The 20,295-nt window shown below is 40.2% G+C and overlaps 1 protein-coding gene across 7 annotated transcripts in view; it reads right to left on the reverse strand.

Annotated features, from left to right (window-relative positions):
• Positions 1-20,295, reverse strand: part of csnk1db (casein kinase 1, delta b) — a 33,779-nt gene that overhangs the window by 5,887 nt on the left and 7,597 nt on the right. For 2 of the 7 annotated variants that reach the window (XM_044338730.1, XM_044338731.1), the window contains exons 2-9: positions 12,185-12,295; positions 11,642-11,790; positions 7,722-7,950; positions 7,392-7,562; positions 7,120-7,268; positions 4,033-4,201; positions 2,505-2,638; positions 1,940-2,005 (exon numbers count right to left, since the gene is read on the reverse strand). In XM_044338730.1, the coding sequence (XP_044194665.1) occupies positions 1,955-2,005; positions 2,505-2,638; positions 4,033-4,201; positions 7,120-7,268; positions 7,392-7,562; positions 7,722-7,950; positions 11,642-11,790; positions 12,185-12,295 (1,163 nt within the window). In that variant the 3' untranslated portion in view covers positions 1,940-1,954. Of the gene's footprint in view, positions 1-1,939; positions 2,011-2,504; positions 2,639-4,032; positions 4,202-7,119; positions 7,269-7,391; positions 7,563-7,721; positions 7,951-11,641; positions 11,791-12,184; positions 12,296-15,949; positions 16,049-20,295 lie in introns of all 7 variants that reach the window. The other 5 variants (XM_044338732.1, XM_044338733.1, XM_044338734.1 and 2 more) reach the window with 4 other exon arrangements.

Here is a 20,295-nt window from a genome sequence, read left to right on the forward strand (position 1 = left end):
CATCCTGGAGAATAGAATTCGGTCCCAGACTGTGGAGATATGGGATTGCCACTGGTTGCAGAATCTCATCTTGATATCTCTCTGCATTGAGATTGCCTCCAATGATGAGAAGCCTGGTTTTTCCAGTGAGGGAGATGACGCCCCACACCATCACACTGCCTCCACCAAAAAATGTTACTCTATCGATGCAGCAATCAGCATAGCGTTCCCCGCATCTTCTCCACACTTTGACCCTAAGATCGAACTGCCAAGGCAAAATCTGGACTCATCGCTGAACATAACGTTCCTCCACATGTTCAGGTTCCAGTGCGCGTGTTGCAGACACCAGCGCAAACGGGCCTGATGGTGAAGGGCAGTCATGACAGGCCTCCTGGCACCCCCAGGAGGCCACCCCCCACCTGGGGGTACCAGAACCTCAAAACAACAGTCAATAGTGACAGCAAAATAAGCTGTTTGGCATTGGCAGAGAAGATTTGGCATATTTTTCAAGCCACATACTCAGCTCTGCTGCTCATCCCACAAATGCATGTTCCTTACAAATGTGGCACCATTTAAAAGGGAAATAAACAGGCTTTCCAACAGTATAAGATTTATTGCCAAAAAGTATTGTTACGACTAAGAAATAATCTACCAAACACAAATTTCCTTACTTGTTGTGCTATGTTTACATGCAATTACCAGGACATATCCCTCTACAGCTCAGCAAGGAAATACTGTCAAAGCAAACACAAAGGGATGTTTGTACCAAAAAGACAATCATTCTGGTTGATCTCCATCAAATCTTTAGATGGCACATTTGCCTGTTTTGTCCTGTGTCATGTGCTTTCGTGTTAGTCACTTATCTTGCACTGTCAATAAAAGGTATATTTGCACATAATGAGCAATGTGGATGTTAAGAAGAGATCATCACTTCATGAGATTACAGCCATCAATACATCTCTCAACATACAGCATGTGAATGCTCTATTAAGATAGATTTGAGCAAATCCAAACCTATCTTTTAATCAACATGAACAGAACATGCACTGATTTAAGTTATTTCAGACTCTTTTTTTCTTTTAAAACAACCTTTCCTCCTTCAAAATATAGAGCTCTCTCTTTCAGAAGAACTGGATGACATGTTTTCAGCTATAGACATGAGAAAGTTGTAAGCTGACTTGCAAACGAGTAGCTTCATATCATGCAAGTGTTTGATGTGAAAAAACAGGGAGGCAGAAATCTGCAGGTTAAGTAACACAAGACTGCATCAAGCAAGACTGGAGGGGTGGGTGTAGGTAGGCAAGATTCTTTGGGACACTTTAGCTGTAGGTCTGCTATATGATCGATGTGCCAACAGGGATCACACCAACAGTGCAAGCAACAAGCCGCAGGCACAGAGCTGATTAAAGGGGCATTCTGTCAATCCTGAGTAGGCAATGACAGAGTTACATTCTTAGGCTATGATGCACTGTGATGCATTATCCACTCCAGTTCTTTGAGGACTGCAGCCTCCTGCTCAGAAAATAATCAGTATCCAACTGTTCAATGAAACTTTGTTAGTACAATGCAGCTACAATGTCACCAACAGCCCAGTAAATGTAGTATTTAATGGCTGTGATGGTATTGTGGCTGTTAAAGCTAAGTCTCATTCACATAGTGGATGTCTGGCTCACTGTTGAACAACTGAGCATCTGCTGTGGTGTTCACCCCTGATTCCAGGTAGAGCTACTTTTGTATTGACATGAACCTGTTAATGTTGCTGATCTGATTTTATACACGCCATGTGTTTTCTTCCTGTGCTCCTTGTCTATTGAGAAAATTTGTCTCAGATAAAATGGCAGACAAAAGGCTGAAGGTGAAACAATCTGGAACCAAGACTGAACACAGCACTCTGAGGCAGCCCAATGTAGAACTGGAACTTGGACCAATGCATCTCTGGTGCTTTGGGGATGGGACTCACCCAGTGTTGCCGCCGTCACACAAGGACGTGGCGAGCGTCTACTTGGCATGATGCTCGTAGGGAATGCTATTCTGAAGTTGGGGGAAGGGAGAGAGAAGGCCCAATATGTCAAGTCAGAACCAACATCATGCACTAACCACAGAACTGGAGAAAACTGGCTGAATAGCAGCACTTCACTTCTCGCTGACAGGAAGCATGAGACTGGTATGCTGTAAAAGCTAAGTATTGAGACTTTCTTTTGCTGTTCTGGATCTTGGCTCTGTGTGAAGTGCTACACAGGTCTACTGTAAATCATGTAAACAAGCACTCCTTGAGAGTGCCACTCTTTTGAAGTAGCAAGATACACCATGAAGACAAAGTTTAAAGAACTTTAAAATATAATTGCACCGAATACTGATTACCATTAAGCATGAAAGCACAGCTTCCCCCTGCATATTCAGGAGAGGGCTTGTACTTCAAGCATAGCCTAGGTGGATAGAGTTTAGATTTTTTTCTTTCAGCCCTTGTGTGTGGGTTGGGAGTCACTATAAGAAGGAAGGAGATGTGTCTCAGGGATGTCTTGTACCTGTGAGGTGGACATGCGGGAGGTGTCTTGCCGTCCTGTTAGATCTGAGGATGACACATTGACAGGAGCACCGCGGTGCAGTCGCATGCTGACCTTTCGCTCACGCTCCATACCAGATGCTTGTCGAGGGGAAGCTGGGGAACAGAGACCACGAACTAAGCAAACCATCAGCATTTTTGAAGAAATAGATATGATTATAGATTTCACGTATACTTCCCTAATTGCATTAGATTCCTACTGTTTGCTTTGCTTCCAGTGCCTTTTGAGTTTTTTGCTCACATTGTTTTCCCCCTAACAATCAGTCCTCAGACTTAATTCATATAGCACCTTTCAAACAAATCAAATGCATTTAAAAGTGCTTTACAAGCGACTGACAAAATGTAGGATGTTAAAAATGGATTTAGAGACTAATGCAAACCAAAATAAAGTTAAAAGTTAATCGAATAAGACAATAAAAGATGGGTAGTTAAGATAAAAAATATTAAAAGATAATACAAGCAATAAAAATAACATGAAAAACAACATAATAAAATATTACACAAAATAAATAGATTGTAGAAAAACAGTAAAATGTTAATAAAATAAATGATGACAATAAGTATAAATAAAACCATAAAATTATAAAATACTACATAAAAGCCAGACTAAATAGACAGGTTTTTAGATTACGTTTAAAAATATCTATATTTTTAGCTCCTCTCAGATCCTCTGGAAGGCTGTTCCAGTGGTTTGGAGTATAACGGCAGAAAGCAGCATCACCAAATTTCTTGTGGAACTGCTAAAAGAGACGAACCAGTGGATCTGAGGGGCCTTCCTGGTTCATAAACAAAAGGTGGAGGAGAGTTAGGAGAGTTAGTCTGGTGCAAGGCCATGTAGTGCCTTATAAACTAATAAAAGAATTTTAAAATCAAAACAAAAACTGACAGGTAACCAGTGTAAAGACTTTAAAATAGGCGTAATGTGTGCTCTCCTTTTGGTCCTAGTCAGCACTTGTGCAGCAAAATTTTGAATTAATTTTAGCTGATTTATTGTATTCTTTGGTAAACCAGACAGACATTATAACATTACAATAGTCTAACCTGCTAGTTACAAAAGCATGCATCAGTCTATGTTGCTCAGAGAGAGAAATAAGAACGAGAAACAACATAAGACAAAGTGCATTAATGTTTAAAACAAACATCTACATAACTTTTTATTTACAATGACTATATCTAAATACAGTATAAAAACTGAAATCAAGCAACCTGTCAGTTTTTGATACTGCTGGCCTAAGAGTTTTAGTGTCCCTCAACCTGCCAGTGCCACCTTTACAGTAGTAAACAAACCTCAAGATTTCTGAATCCTACACTGAACATCCTACATATCTGAACAAAGCACATCTGTGAACTACTGAATTATAGCCTTGAAGTCCTGAAATTATTAAGTACTTCACACTACACTGATTGTTTTTTAAGCATTTGTTTCACTCCACAACTACTGACCAATGTGGAGTCCCTAGGAGCTGAGGAATGGTGTGGAGTGAACTGACCTGTGTGTGAGGTGGGTGTCAGCGGGGTGGGTGGGGCTCCATCTTGGGCTCCCCGTGGCCGTCCTGATGCAGCTGGTATTCCTCTGGCCCCTGGGTTCCTGCCATGTCTCAGCCTGTCCTCCCGGTCCCGGCGCTCTCTCTCTGCTTCCTCTGCTGCACGGTTGGCTCCCTTTGAACAACAATAACAATCAGTTAACAAAAACAGGACTAGTAGATAACAGATACAAGGCTGTAACCTTAGATGAAGTTCCTGACCAAAACTAGTAAAGATGCTTATTCTTTTATACCTCTTATGAACATTTACATCAGTCGGACATGCCAATCATTGGGTTTTGACATGAACCATGGCCCGAAGGCCCATGGCCACAAAAAGTTACTCTTTGGCCACCAAATATTCCCTGTAGGTGGCCCCCAAGTTTTATCCCCATACTGTGAGCCGTCACCAACACAACTGGGAATCCACATAGGAAGTGAGACGTGAGTGAGCACGTCCACACCGACTGCGATTTGTGCGTTCAGCTTCTCTGTCCACAGAACCAGCTGTCTGTCAGCAGCAGCTGCTGACCAGCAGCTGGCTAACCTGCCTTCACCAGGCTGACTGACAGCAGAAATTTACTGGAGCAAAACAGTTTCCACATCAGCTCCACAGGAAGTAATCAACAGTTTCTGTGCTTAATGATTGACTGATTTTATTTCCCCGCCCACCTTGACAGGTGAGTATGCCTGTAGTGAAACAGGCAAGCTCACAGACAAACTGGGAGCCTTGATTAATCAATGTAGATACTGTTGATAGGTTCAAAAGACATATACAGCGGGATATTTGTATGATTTAAACAGCTATCTGTGCAGATTACGCTTCACATTTGACACCCTTCTCAACAACAGCTGCCATCTTGCTTTAATACACGGCAGAGTTGTTACTGGGTAATGTGTGCCCTCTGTAAGAGCTTGTAGGCAGATACCTTGCTCCCCCTACTGGTGGCACTGTGGTATTGCATTAGAGCGCTGCATCAAAAGATTTTATAATACAAAAGTTGCAAGTCTCTGCTTACTCTAAAAAGTAAAATATTAAAAGCAGCAGCTCATGTGCATTCATGATCAATTATCCTTTAACTTTATATCCTTAGAAAACCAACAATATATAGTAGGGTCGAAAAGTCTGAGACTACATTGAAAATCTCTAATATTTTCATGTAAACCTGGAAATAATTAGAAAGTTTGAGGGTTCAGAAACATTTAAAAACACAAGAAGTAATGACATGTAAAATGGAGAGGAAATATTTATGGTTATGCACTATTTCTAGGTAAGCAAACCTGTGGCACTGACCAACTTAACTTGTTTGTACAAAAGGTCAGATTTCCTTGAAGCATGCGTTCAGATGACTACTCATCAGAGGCTTGTTCAAGTAACTTGCAGCCAGAGTTCACCTGTTAATAACTATGGTGTTAAAATATAAAGATAGTGGAAACCACTTATGGTGATCATCTCTGTCCGGGTCAAACTGATTATTGTTATTGGATAATTATAACCCATTTTGTTTCTTCTTCTTAATTTCTCATGCAGATTACCATCTTATCTACATTTGAATATTTATTACATGAATATAAAATAATGAAATGGGCAGCTTTGCTATTTACTGAATTTTATTGACTTTCAAAAGAAGCCTACAACTGTTTCAAACACTTGTTTCGCTGCTGCATCTTGGTGGATCATATTGGCACTATGTCATAAGCTTCAAGGTGATTACGTTTTTCCATTGAGAGACAATGACTTTCTTTTTCGCGTCATGTTTTCAACATGCACACAGCACCAGCTCAGGTAACCAGTCCGAAGCGGGAGGGTTGTGCGTTTAGGCTTTGAGGGTGGGGGCCGCAGCAACCCACAGTGAGAAAGTTGAACCAGAATCAATTTTTGGAGAAATGCAACTCATAACGCTATACAACCCTGCTATGAGGGAAGACAAAAACATTACTGTGAAGAGGGGAGGACATTTCTCTTTATTTGATGTTAAAAGTAAAGTTAAGTTTTGCTGATGGCTTCCTGACTCAGAGAGAGAGAGAGAGAGAGAGAGAGAGAGGGCAAGAGGGAGAGAGAAGCAGTGGTCAAGCGAGCTTGAGAGTTCATGAGGAAAGCAATGGTAGTGAGAAAGCTGGTGAATGAAAGGAATAAAACATTATTTTCTGACTGTTTCACAACGGTTACAAATAAACACACCCACACACCCACACCCCCACACAACCATGCGGAAGTGCACAGCAACGCCTGATAATGCTGCCGCACCCGCTAAGTACATATCATATGTGTATCATGGGAGTAAGGTAAAAAAAAAGAATTACCCTAGTTTAAATTTTTTTTCTATATGTTTTCATGTATAAAAAGATCCCAAATGAAAACTGTAAGCGCACTACTTGCTTAATATAAGCGAATTATTTAAACAGCATTTGTACAGGAATGATTCTGTCCCAAGCTTTTTGATCTATATAAGTGGTTGATCACTGTTACTGTGATCACTATAAGCGGTTTCCACTGTATAAATAAATATGGTTTCTTCTAAATCTTTTCTTTGTCAACTTTTTTTTATACGGCATATTCAATTCTGTTCATTTAGTGAATTGTCACTTTTAAGGAAGGCTGTGTTAAATTGCCTTTTATGTGTTGTTTTAACATAAGTTTACATTTGGGCCACCAAATTTAGGGGTTTGGTGGTGCTTAAAAGTGCTTAAAAATATTATTGTCTATCCCTGATCATAACAAAATATATGGTAAAATAACATACCATAAAACCATAAATGGGAGTATTTTTACTAAGATTGTCCCCTGATTACATGCTGTTTGAAAAGATTTCCCATCATAATAAATATAAAACCCTGAGAAAAACTGTATGAAGAAAACATGGAAATTATCAAACGCAAAAATATGGGCAAAATAATTTTAATCCAAAAATATCACTTTTGCAAATTGGAAAAAAAGTACAAAGGTGTCAACACAAGTTACTGCCCATGGATCAAGGCAGGTATCTACAAATACATTAGCATATACTGTAGCTGATGGCTTTGACCCCATACAGTTCAGATATTAGTACTTACAAACTTGAGCATGTTCCAGTCAAATACATAGTCATAAGAGAAGCCCTGTCTGTGGAACAGGTTCCTGAAAAGCTGCCGTAGGTATGAGTAGTCCGGCTTGTCATCAAAGCGCAAGGAGCGACAAAAATTTAGGTAGGTAGCAAATTCAGCTGTGACAAAGAGGGAAAAAACATTTTTCAGCTCAGACTGTGCTTGATTAATATTGGTCAATAGGGAAATATGAAATTAAAAAATTACTTTAAATGATCAAAGCCTAAAAGACGTTGACTTACACGGGTATCCCTTGCAAAGCACCTCAATTGGTGTGGACATTTTCTTCTCACTGATCCGTTCATACTTCTGCCTCTTGGTGGCAGCCTTGAGGCCCTGCCAAGGCAGCGAGCCCAGATTAAAATACATGAGAACGTAGCCAAGGGACTCCAGGTCATCACGCCTTGACTGTTCTGCAGAGAGAGACAAAAGACAAGGGGAAGGATAAAGAGAAGAGGAAAAAAGGGGTCATTATTGCACTCTGAAAAAAAAACAACTTCCAATTTACTGTCTAAAACATGCAGTTATGTGTTCATGTCAAAAATGTCTATTCAGAGTGTGTATTTTTGTACCAATCCCCAGATGTGTGTTGATTGAGGCGTAGCGTGCAGTGCCAGTCAGATTCTTGTTCTCGCGGTAGGGGATGTGCTGGTGTGTGCGGGCGTCACGATATTTTTTAGCCAGGCCAAAGTCAATAATGTAGACCAGGTTGCCCTTTTTGCCCAGCCCCATCAGGAAGTTATCAGGCTTCACATCTCTATGTATGAAGTTCTTGGAGTGAATGTACTCAATGCGACTGATCTGCAGTGGAGAAAACAAAACAGATAAAGTAGGTCACCACACCAAGAGCAAGAGCATGTTGCTGCATTCAAGCACTGAGTGAACAGCTGAGCTCTCATCCGTCCCACAGCTCCTTCTGTACACCACTGTTAAGTCACATTTTGGAGGAGGGCAGACTAATGAATTTACTGACTAAACTTGACGACGAAGCGGTTATTCAGAGCAAACCAATGGTTTATTAAGTGTTACTACATTCTTCTTCAAACTTTTTAGTTTTTTTCTTTTCAGGGGTCCAAGCACCTCCTGTTGCCTAACCCTAAACTTAATCCTGCCTGTAGACAATACTACATAAGTGAATTATTAATGCTGCAATACATTTACATTTTCATGAATATCAGACATTACATGTAGGAGATAACTATCAGTTTTCAAGCATCCTAAACCCTTTAAAAAAGCAATGGCGTGGATGAATAATAATAATAAAGCTGCAAGCAGCGATGATTGGGCCCTTACACCTTTGTGCGCGTATGGTTGCGCCATAGTTCAAAGGCTTTTTATTGTGGGCATACAGATGTGTTCAGGACCAGGCTCTTATCAGACGTTGTATGAACCCGTTAAATGTCACTTCCTATGTGCACTATGTTTGCTAGAGAACACCCACTAATTGTACATCATGTTGTTGTATATCATGTGTAGACCGCACCATGTAAATTCACAAAGAATGGTTAGAGCAGAAGAAAGTTAATGTTTTGGAATGGCCAAGTCAAAGTCCCGACCTTAATCTGATAGAAATGCTGTGGAAGGACCTGAAGCGGGCAGTTCATGCAAAGAAGCCCACCAACATCCCTGAGTTGAGACTGTTCTGTAAGGAGGAATGGGCTAAAATTTCTTCAAACCAATGTGCAGTACTGATAAACAGTTGCCAGAAACATTTGGTTGAAGTAATTGCTGCAAAAGGGGGTCACACCAGTTACTGAAAGAAAGGGTTCACATACTTTTGCCTCACGCAAATATGTAAGATTGGATAATTTTCCTCATAAATTCATGAATATGCTTAATGCTTCTGTCTCTTTTGTTTAACTGGGTTCCCTTTATCAAGTTTTAGGACGTGTAAAAACTGATCACATTATAGGTCATATATATGCAGAAATAGAGAAAATTCTAAAAGGTTCACAAACTTTCGACCAGCACTGTAGCTGAGGCGTTGAAATCGGCAGTTTTGGAGTGGGAGCTCGACATGACAAATAACAATCATCACCACTGTAATGAACAGACAATGCACGAATATGGACATAGTGAGAGAGGCTGGACTGTCCCCACACATAAAGTGTTTTACACACACTTTAAACCTTGTGTCACAAACAGCTCTGAACATAGGCCGACATCAGCCGTCTGCTTGGTCAAGTGTGGTGTAGTAGCATTTTTTTCACCGCAGTTTAACTGCCACAGCTATGCTGGCCTCCAAACAGAGAATGTTAAACCTTCCAGTACATAAACTGATCGCGGATGTGGTCACACGATGGAAGAGCTTGCTCAACATGCCTGAGTGTTACCTGGAGCAACAACAAGCAGTCGCTGCAGCGCTACTGAGTGATGAAGTCAGGTGCACTGCATGTAGCATAGACACTCTGGACCCAGCAGACATCATAGATGCCAGGGACATAGTAAATCTTCTCACACCGCTGAAAAAAGCAACCACCATGCTGTACGATGAGTCTCCATCTACAGTCTCTGTCATTGTGCCCCTAAAGCACATGATAGAACAGGGCATGGGGCACAGTGCAATGAGGACTCTGCCACCATCACCCAAATGAAGAGAGCCATACTGAAGGACTTGACAGACCAATAACAAGGGAAGAAAACAAGTTTCTGCTACAAAGCACTGCACTGGTTCCAGAGCTCGCGCCAGCTAGACGACAGATGGAGAAAGTTTTCAACAGGCTGGAATTGAAATCAACACAGATGCAGAACCAGGAATTTATTTATTTAAATATTCTGTGTGTGTGAGAGACATGTTCAGGTAACTTATAATTGTGTGTATGACACAGAGAGAGTGTGAGTGAGTGTGACTGTGTGCAGGGTTTGCCCCTGTTGCTTTTGTGAAAAGAAACAAGATAAGACATTTAGGAAGTTTTTTATACCTCTGCATACTTCTACAGAACCCTAGTGAAATAGAAGCGGAAAGAGCAGTGCCAGGCAGCTCAACACATTCAGCAGGACAGCCTGAGACAGCCTGGTGATGGCTTGCCATACACAGCACATGGAGCTGCGGAGGAACAATCTCCTCCTTCCAAAAAGACAGCACTCAAAGATCTCATTGGGGAATTTTTTTATTGAAGGAACTGTACAGTGCAATGCCCAACACTGGGATCAAGGCTGAAATTTACTTGTATTGCAAAGAGACCTCTTTTTTACTCTCTGACTGTCCTCTCAAGTGGTGGAGAGACAATGCACAGTTTTACCCACTGCTGTCATCCATGGCCAAAGCATATCTCACTGTCCCAGCAACCTCAGTACCAAGCAAGCAAGGATTTTCTATAGCAGGGGACATTGTAAATGCCCAAAGATCCCAGCTTCTATCTGGAAATGTGGACATGCTCATATTCCTCAAGAAAAAAAAAAGAGAAGCCTGTCTGATGATAAGTGAGTGAGTTTACTTTTTTTGTTTGTTTGTTTGAGTTGAGTTACTTAAAAAACTAAGGTGAAAGTTGATTTACACTAAGAAAATGCCTACTTTCTCTAAGTAGGTAAAAAAACACTGGATGTTCCTGTTCTGGTCTGTGACTAACTGTCTGACTTGAGTTTATGTTTTTGGCACTTTAAAATAAATGTCTGCCTAGCCTACTAGATAGGTAGGTACGTAGTAGCACAGGGGGTAATAAAAACACTGATGTTCAACGGTGAGTGTGACTTGTTTTGTTTACAAGATCCAGCTCCTGCAATGATACTTTACTTTATTATTTTTATTTCATAAAAGGACTGTTGCATTGTTTTTTGAAAGTGCCTAACAGTGCCAAACATATTACTATGTTTGTGTAGCATATTACTATTCCTTAACCGAGCTACGCTACAAGAGTTTCCCTATTGATTTCCGAAAGAATGAATATTTAGCATTATTTTTGGCATTAAAAATATTTTTATGGCCTTGTGGGAGTTCTTGTTGTTACAATCGTAGGAGAAATACTGATTCAGTAAACATTCAGTAAACGCTCAATAAACGTTGAGTACAGTTAGACCTAGCAGTCCCCATTAGGTTGAGTGAGTTCAAAGTTGTGAAAACAAGGGGGGGTGTTTTGAATACACCCCCATATTCACAGGTAATTTATTACTCTGTCCCTCCTGCCGCAGGGAATAATGGATTAATCCTGGAAAGCTATTGACGTAGCACTTTTCTCCATATGAAAATAACATGGTGATTATTTGACCAATGAGAATTTGGTTGGAAGAGAATATATCAGCCAACTTATAAACCAATCGACCAGGAGACTACAGCCCTAGACATAAGCATAACAGAAAATGATCTAAAAATTCTAGTAGCAACTGAACTGCATGTGTCTCAGTGACATGCCCATATAAACATGGAAGCCTTTTCTGCTGTCATTTTCAGCTGATCAACATTAGTGATACAATCTCAAAGGAGGAAATGGCATGAGTGTGGCCAGTGGTCAGAAGGTAAAAAACGTCTGTGTGGAAAGTGAGTGGGCAGTCTCACCATCTGATCCGCGAGCAGCAAGACTGTCTTCAGACTGAACTTGCGGGAGCAAAAGTTGAAGAGATCCTCCAGGCTGGGACCCAGAAGCTCCATCACCATCACATTGTAGTCACCTTCTGCTCCACACCACTTTATTGTTGGAATGCCCACTAAAAATGCATGGATGGAAAGGCACAATGGTAAGAACACAAATTTATAGTCTCGGACAGGGGTTCTCAACCTTTTAGACATGTTTTGATAGGCATAGCATGCCATGTATTTATCACATTTATTGTACATGGAAGAAGACAGCAGTGGGTGGGAGGGAGGACAGAGAATCAATGAATCCAATTTGGTGGGGGCAAGCAATAATGATCAAGTACCTACAAATATGTATGACAAGAGGAGAAAATAAATCTCATGGACAGAGACATAGAGAGAGGAAATAATGAGGAAATGGTAGCAGAGTGGGGAGCTTAGTGTAGAAGAGGCACACTGGGGCTGAGATGGAGAATAAGAGTCCAATGAGAGAGAAAGATTCCAGCATGTGAGCTGATAAGTCACCTCCTCCTTGCATCATCTTGTAGATCTTGCTCTCTATGTGGAGCTGGGGGTGTTTGGTCTTTACACATTCCAACTTGATGGCAACCTCTTCTCCAACTGAAATATCTGTACCTGGAAATGGACAAATGTCAACACACAATCTGAATTTAAAAGATCTTTTCACCAAATTACAAAAAAATCCATCTTACGAACCTAGTGGCATCTAGCTATATAGAAAGCTTCAACTTTATTTGCCAAGACCTTTGCAATGAAAAATTATCAAAATCTGGAGTTTTCATCAAACGCCCTCGACATGGCGATGTGGCTAATTTCTATGTTTAGCCATGAAACAGGAAATTGTTGTAATTCGAATATACATTGTCCAATCTTCCCAAAACTTCTCATGCTTCATAAGTGTCCCGACCTGAACACATCTGTGTGTCAATATTGAGTCAGTGATAGAGTCACCTACTGGCAACAGTAGGAAGTTACTGGTGTTGTCTAGCAGGTTGAACAGATCCAACTCAATTTTGGTTAGAAGTGCCTTAAGACATTGATGACAATATATGGCGAAGCTTGTGAGTTTTCATTGAACACTGTTGACGTGGTGACGCAGCGAATTTTGATGTTTCGCCATTGCAAAACACACTGTTGTAACTCGACTCCACATCGTCAGATCTTTCCCAAATTTCACATTTGATAAGAGTACCAGTCTTAAGACACATACAGGTCAATACTCAATATTAGTCATAGTGCCACCTACTGGTAACAAGAAGTCAAAAGCTCCATTCTTTTACTAACTACTCCTAGCAGCTTAACCAGATCCACCTAAAATTTGGTCAGCTAAGTTGTAAGACCTTGATGATGCTAAACAGTGAAGCTTTTGAGTTTTCATCAAAAGCTGTTGCCATGGCAACACATTATTTGCCTGTTTTTGAGGGGCTAGGGATGCGTTAAAACTTACGAAAATTGGCACACACATCAGAGGTCGCGAAACTTTATATAGGACTTGGGCTTGGGTGTGGCAAAATGGCTCGAGGGCTCCCCCTAGAAAAATTTCAAAGTCAAGCCTCCACCTTTTAATTTGACATAAATGAACAAAATTTGGTAGGCACAAAAAACAACTATGGGAGATAAAACAATTTACAAAACAAAGATTTCTCAACAACTGATGAAATGATTTAATTTATTTATCAAGCAAAATGCCTAACATTTGCTTGTTTCTGTGATAAGTATTAGGGGCCACTCTTAGGCAAAAAATATCTGAGACTTTGAGAATAAAATCAAAATTTCAAGAAGAAAATTTGTAATAATACGAGATTAAAGTAATGTTTCAAGAAAAAATTGTATTAAAGCAGCAAGCAGCAATGAACACGTTTTCGCACCTCACACTTGTCATAGGGAATAGCAGCTGTGGTATCACTACTGGAGGTCTGTTGACACGGTTCTAAATTGTCAGGATTATGGGACACTGTGTAAATGAATAAAATGTTATTTCCTGTGTACAGTACATGGTGCAGGAGACGATAGGCTATATCAAAATTGTGTGTACATTTGATGATCTATGTGTCATTTCTGCTTCACTTCCCATTGCCCATGGGCAATGCTACATAAGTGAGATATTAAAGCCGCAATACATTTACAAGAGGGCAACATGGATATATACTTTCATGAATATTGGACATTACATGTAGGAGATAACTATCACTTCCAGTGTCCACTATGTGGCGCTAGAAAACACCCACTAATTATACGTTATGTTGCTGTATCATGTGTAGACCACACCAATTAAATTTCATGTAAATCAGATGATGTTTGTCACGTAAGGCTGATTTCCTGTCAGTAGGTGGAGCTATGACTATGACTCAATCTTGACACGTAGATCTGTTCAGGACTGGACTCTTAACAATCATGAGAAATTCGGGGCAGACTGGACAATGTAAAGCCGAGTTACAGCAACTTTTTGTTTAACGCCCCAAACATGTTTTGGGCAAATTTGTCTGGCACACCATTCCAAGGGCATTCCATGAAAACTAAAGAGATTCACAATTTAGCATCACAAAGGTCTCTAGGTATAACCTTCCAAATTTGAAGTCGCTTGAGTTTGAGGAGGAGTTTGTTAAAATACAATGCCTATCAATGGTTTCACTTTGCAAAAAAAACACAAAGCAGATTCAAAATGGCTGACTTCCTGTTGAACTTGGAGTATGGCTCCAAGGCTTTTTTTTTTAATTCTGGGGATAGTACATCTGCCTACCAAATTTCATACACATACGTCAAATTTAAAAGTGGGGGCTTTGACTTTGAAATTTTCCAGGGGGTGCACTAAAGCCATTTTGCCACAGTTATGCCCAAGACCCATATCAGATATTAAGTGATGCCACTTCTGATGCAGGTGCAAAGTTTCATGAGTTTTCGAGCAAACATATATGCAAAGTTTTGTTAGTTTTCATGCATCCTAAAGGCCTCAAACGTGTTTGTAAAATGAAAATTGACATATGAAATCCAAAATGGCTGATTTTCTGTTTGAAAAAATATGTTTTATATTGTAAATGGTGAGAGCATTGCCCATTGGCCCAACCCTGCTTGTCAACTGCATTTATTTGCATCTTTTTTTTTTTGACTCAGACGTTGCTTAACCATGTCGTGATATGCTACTTCAGTATACTTTGACAACAAATATTACTGAGACCACTACAGAAAATTGCAGACGAACATTTAATATCTACAAATTTACATTATAGACACTACCACTGCCACTTCCACACTATCCCTGTAACAAACTGGCCACAATTTCACACGTTGAGCCAGCCATATCCTAGGTTTTGAACTAGTCTTGTTTTGTGTAAGCCTATACAAACAAAATATATGCAACAAGATAATATATGGAAATATAAGAATATGAGAATCAGTGTTTCCCCTATGTTGACTGCTGGGGGGGGTCATATGTGGGGGCATATGAATAACTCAAGACAGAGACTCATCAGCCAGACATTTCTCCGCTCTCTGTTAAATAGCGGCTGAGATGCCTAAAATGAGAATTGCTGGTCCACCTTAAAAGTCAGTCCACCTTAAGTGAGCCTGGTCAAGTTAAGCTAATGCGGTTGTTGCTAACTTCGGGGCTAACCCCCTTCAATGGATGAGTATTTTCTTTGTCTTGAGGAGCTGCAGCATTTATTAACTGACACACGGCCTGTACTGTACATTTACTGTCAGATTGACAACTTACTGCTAACCTTTTCCTCTGCTCCACTCATGTTCATGTCACGTTTCTACCGCTCGCTCTCTGTACTCGCTCAACCACACACGCACATTTAAAAAATCCACAGTAATGTAGGGTGTTATAGTGCTTGCACAGTGTGCTAGTGAAAATTATAAGTAGCCCTTTGATATTAATGATCATTTGAAATTTTAGCAGTGGCGCTCATAATTTTGCAGCGGCTGTGCATAGGGGCAACACTGAGAATACAAGTCACATCACACAACCCTCCAACCCCCTCCAACCCCCTTCAAGAACAGCCCTATAAAAAAAATAACAACAAAAAACCAAAAAAAACCAACAAGAAATATATCTGGGAGTTAGGGCTGTGCCATATGACGATATATATCGTGTGATGAAAGGAAAAATGTCTCGTTTTATATTATGCTCTGTCGTTTATTTCATTGTGACGCAAATCACTCTTTACAGCAAAATTTTTCGTCATTTGGAGTCTGTCCATCTTTTGCGCGGATTACACTAATAAATTACTCTTGGCTTTTTACTTGCAAAGCTTTTAGTGCACTTACAGTAACGCAATGAGTGTAGCTGTCAACTCTCCAACTCTCCACTGCTGTCGGTCTCTCCTCTAATGCGCTGCACACACGAAGGGCTCAGCCCAGCCTGCGCTAAGACAGAGGAGAGAAGCAGCGAGGTGGCCACTATAAATGACAGCAAAACGCAGCAGAGACTGTCGTTATTTATGTATGTGCACTTGTTTAATTTCAGCTCAGTGTGAGTATTTCTGCTATGTTTTGCTGTCATTTACGGTCGCGTTACTCTCTGCTCTTTGGCATAAAAATGTCTTCTGCAATGAATTAAGTTCTATCTTATATCATTAGTGCCCGAGCACCGAGTGGTGCAGTTACCATCATGCCTTAGTCACAGGTTGTGAATATTAATTAGGCTGCCAGTCAAAACTGTTTCTGTTCTCAGCCTACACACAGTATTTCAGTTGAATCTTTGAGGTTGTAATTATTTAGAACTTTAGAACAGTTTCTTCAAAAGTTGAAGAGTGGTCCAAATGGATTCAATGAGGGATTTGAATGACTCAGATTTGATAGGCAGCCAGATTCAATATTCAAATCAGATGCAGTAAACAGATTCAATACCAAAGTCAGACTGGATAAAATGCTATCAAACCCCAAGCCTAAATGCAAAACTTTAAAAGAAGTCAGATTTTAACACAATTTCTGCATTATTTGAAAAGGGATGTACTAATGAAGTGCAATGCATTCCTGCCCATTGTTAGGGCTGTTCTTCATGTTGAACAAGAGGTGCATTATACAAAAAATTGACCTGCCTGTGACCCTATAAATAAATAGATTCCTGCTAAGCATAACATATGACATTTTACTTTCAAAGCAACCCGCTTCATACTATGGAGACTTTTGTCGAAAAAGTACGACTTTATTCTTTTAATATTATGATTTTTTTCTAGTAATATTATGACATTATAACTTAATTCCCAAACTCTGACAGAGGATTATAAATCAGCTTGCTATGTAGAACACAAGACATAATTTAGTGATTATCTCTGATGGTCCCTCTCTTAAAAGTTTTAACACCTTGTGCAACAAAACACTGGATTAGTAATTTGTGCAGTGTTGTCAACTTAGCAACTTTCTTGCTAGATTTGGTGACTTTTAAGATCGTTTTAGCAACCTTTTTTCCAAAAAAGCACCTAACAACAAATACAGCAACATTTTGGGCGAGACTTAACTCATCTCCTTGAAAGGAATCACCAATATTTCTCAGTGAACGCAGTTGTGGCTGTGGCTCTCTGGACTGACTGTGTTCAGTAGATGGGACAGAGCAGCAGCACCTTCAGCTAACCAATCATCAGCCAGACAGAGACTTGAATGAGCTGGGAATGTGTGCAAAGCCACATGTACCTAACAACCACTCACTGATCTGCACTGTTTGATCAGGGAACTCCTTCATCTTTGTTTTTATTCTAAAACAATTTAACTTGTCTTGACTATTTAAGTTGGGTTTTTTTTTGGTTTTTTTACCCAATTTTCAATAGAATTTAGTCCAGTGTGTTTTTTTCAAGTTTGACTCCATTTTCTTCACTTTCATTTCTAAATAATCTTTAATATATGTGGTTACATCATGACATCACATATATGCAAATATATGCGACTTTTCAAGGAGGCTTTAGCTACTTCACTGAAAATAGTTGGTAACACTGTGTGTGTTGTAAAACCAGCTTTATTAGTTTCAGCTACACAGTAGGGAAGGGAGTCATGGCAGGCTAGTAGGGTGTAACGGTATGTGTATTTCTCCCAAACTGTTTGGTAACAGATTTGGTACATGACTTTCCTCGGATCGGTATGCTCCATTACACAAACAATTACTGCCAAAATAGTTTAATAATCCACTTACTCCAACATGCAGAATAACAATTCCAGAGTGCAATTTCCACCAGGAATGTTTGGCAGCACACCACTTAGCAGTAGTACGCTCATGGATGTATGCTAGCTGGCTTAGCCAAGGTAGCCTGTTACCTTGTAGTGTCGCCGTCAGAAGTCAGTGTAGTGCAGTCAGAATGACAAATGAGAGACCCCTAACACTGACCAAGTGCAACACTATTATTAAAATATGTGCCATTATCTTTGTAGCGAAACAATATTGAATCTCCCCATCCCCCTCCTCTCTCTGTGATGGTCAGGTTTTCTCTCCGCCTTTGAGTGAAGCCATTCAGAACAACTATAAACACATCTGATTTCTGACATGGTCAGACAGCATGTCATGAGAACCAGTTCTGAGAGAGAAAAATGTAGTTAAAAAGTATGAAAGTAGAAGCAGTGGTTTGGGCCCTCTGATATATAATATTATATGACATCATTAGATTATTAATACTGAAGCATCAGTGTGTAAGCAGCATGTTACTGTTGGAGCTGCTGGAGGTGGAGCCATTTTCAACTACTTTATACACAGACCACAAATCAGCATAAAACAGCTGTCAGCAGGTGGCCTGACTCCTTGCAAGAAACAGAAAGGTTGGTTTCCTTTTGCAGCACAACTAACCTGTTTCAGTAATAGTTATGACCAATGAGTCATTGTTGGATATTTACATTTTTCAAAATTAAAGACCAAAATGTTATTTTCTACCTTCCATTTTTTTTCTGCTGTACCAAAAATGTACCGAACCATGACCCCTAGACCAAGGTACATACCAAACAGTGAATTTTTTGTACTATTACACCTCTACTGACTAGAGCTCCCTCCTCTCTCAGTGTTTAGTGGCAGTCTAAGGGACTGTTCATCATTTATGAGAGAGAGGGGGGTGGTGCAAAACGGGGGAGGCATGTCAAATAATAAGCACCGGGGAAGGACCTAGGTTACTTATTTTGCCTTAGGGGAGGGACATGTAACTTTGAATGGTAGTATTTTGTATTTATTTTAAATATGTTTTTCTTTTCTTTTTTCCTTTTCGGGAGTCAAAACATTTCTGAGGAAATAAACCATTCAAACCTGCCTTTTCAGTTTGTGTTGGAATGTGAGGGGTTAAATGAAAGAAGCCCCTTTTGTCATCAGAATTTTGCGACTCCACAGTTGCTGGGAAGAAAATGCTGCATTCAGCTCTGTGATTGGTGGCCCAGCTATAATTCTACAGAGGCAAAGTAATTCAAATGACAGTAAAATTCACCAATCATTATCATATCTTCCCTCTTAATTGGTGGGCTTTGTTGTCACTACTTTATGACAAGTTCAGCCCACTGTGCGCTGTGAATGGTTCTGGATCATTACCAAGCTGGTACACCTGTGGTTCCCTGAGTAGGCAGAGTCTGCACACCATTTGACAGTCATCATAGCCAGAATATATGCCAGGTATGCCATGTCACCAAATTTCAGTGGTGAGAGCTGCGTTTACATCACCACAACTACATGGCCGATACAAACACAAACAAGTTAAGAGAGATTGCTAACAGAGAACTGATGAATGTCAGGCTTACATAAATTCATATTGTCAAAAATTACTGTCCATGCTGGCAACTATTTGTCAGCTAGGAAAGCTACCAAGGCTTTTGCCCTGTAGGCCAACATTGTTGTTTGTTTTGTCAGCTGACAATTACATGGTTGCTACCGCTAGCTGACAGATTACACTCCATTTAAACAGTTTTCCAGCCTTCGCCGTTACCACCTTACTGAAATGGCAGACACAATCACAAGCTAGCAGCTAGCAGAGAAAAAAACAGATAAACAAGCTGGGAGTAACCATGGCTAGTGAGGATTATCCATGCCTTTTTCAAGATTAACTTTTACTGAAAGGTTGGAGTTAATTGACAAAGGAAGACCTATACCAGATCTAATTTGGTGTGGAAAACCAAGGCTTTTTTCAACTCCAGGATTTCGTTTTCAAGTAAATTTCATTAATGTGATCATCAAAAGGTAAGTTTCTGAAATCTAACAACAGCCACTGAGCCAACTGATATTATTTTGACTGTTTATTTGGGAAAATGGTTATTAATATGCTAATGTTACTAATGTTGACAGTGTGTGTGTGTGTGTGCGTGTGTGTAGGCTTATTAAATTTTGTTGGTTTTGGGGGGGGGGGGGGTGGCTGTCATGCACCTTTATTCTGCTGAAGGGCACACACAGCTTGTGTGATGATGCAATTATCTGTAAGGAGGATTTGCATTTTGCTTAAGAAATTTGCTGTTTGTTTTGGTGATCTCTTGCTCTCTCTATGCTGTTTGCTCATTGCATTAGCTGGACCAAGTTTGCGTCTTATTTTTATTTCAGAACTTGAATTGTCACAGGTACACTTTTGCAATACTATAAGAGGGGATGCAGTAAGTTGGGCTGGTAGTTTGCTTTTTCTCCCAACGAGGGGAGGGGGGGGGGGGGGGGTCAGAGGGTCAAGGTT

This window comes from Thunnus albacares, chromosome 20 (genome assembly GCF_914725855.1).
Source record: "Thunnus albacares chromosome 20, fThuAlb1.1, whole genome shotgun sequence".
In the NCBI taxonomy this organism is placed as follows: Eukaryota; Metazoa; Chordata; class Actinopteri; order Scombriformes; family Scombridae; genus Thunnus; species Thunnus albacares.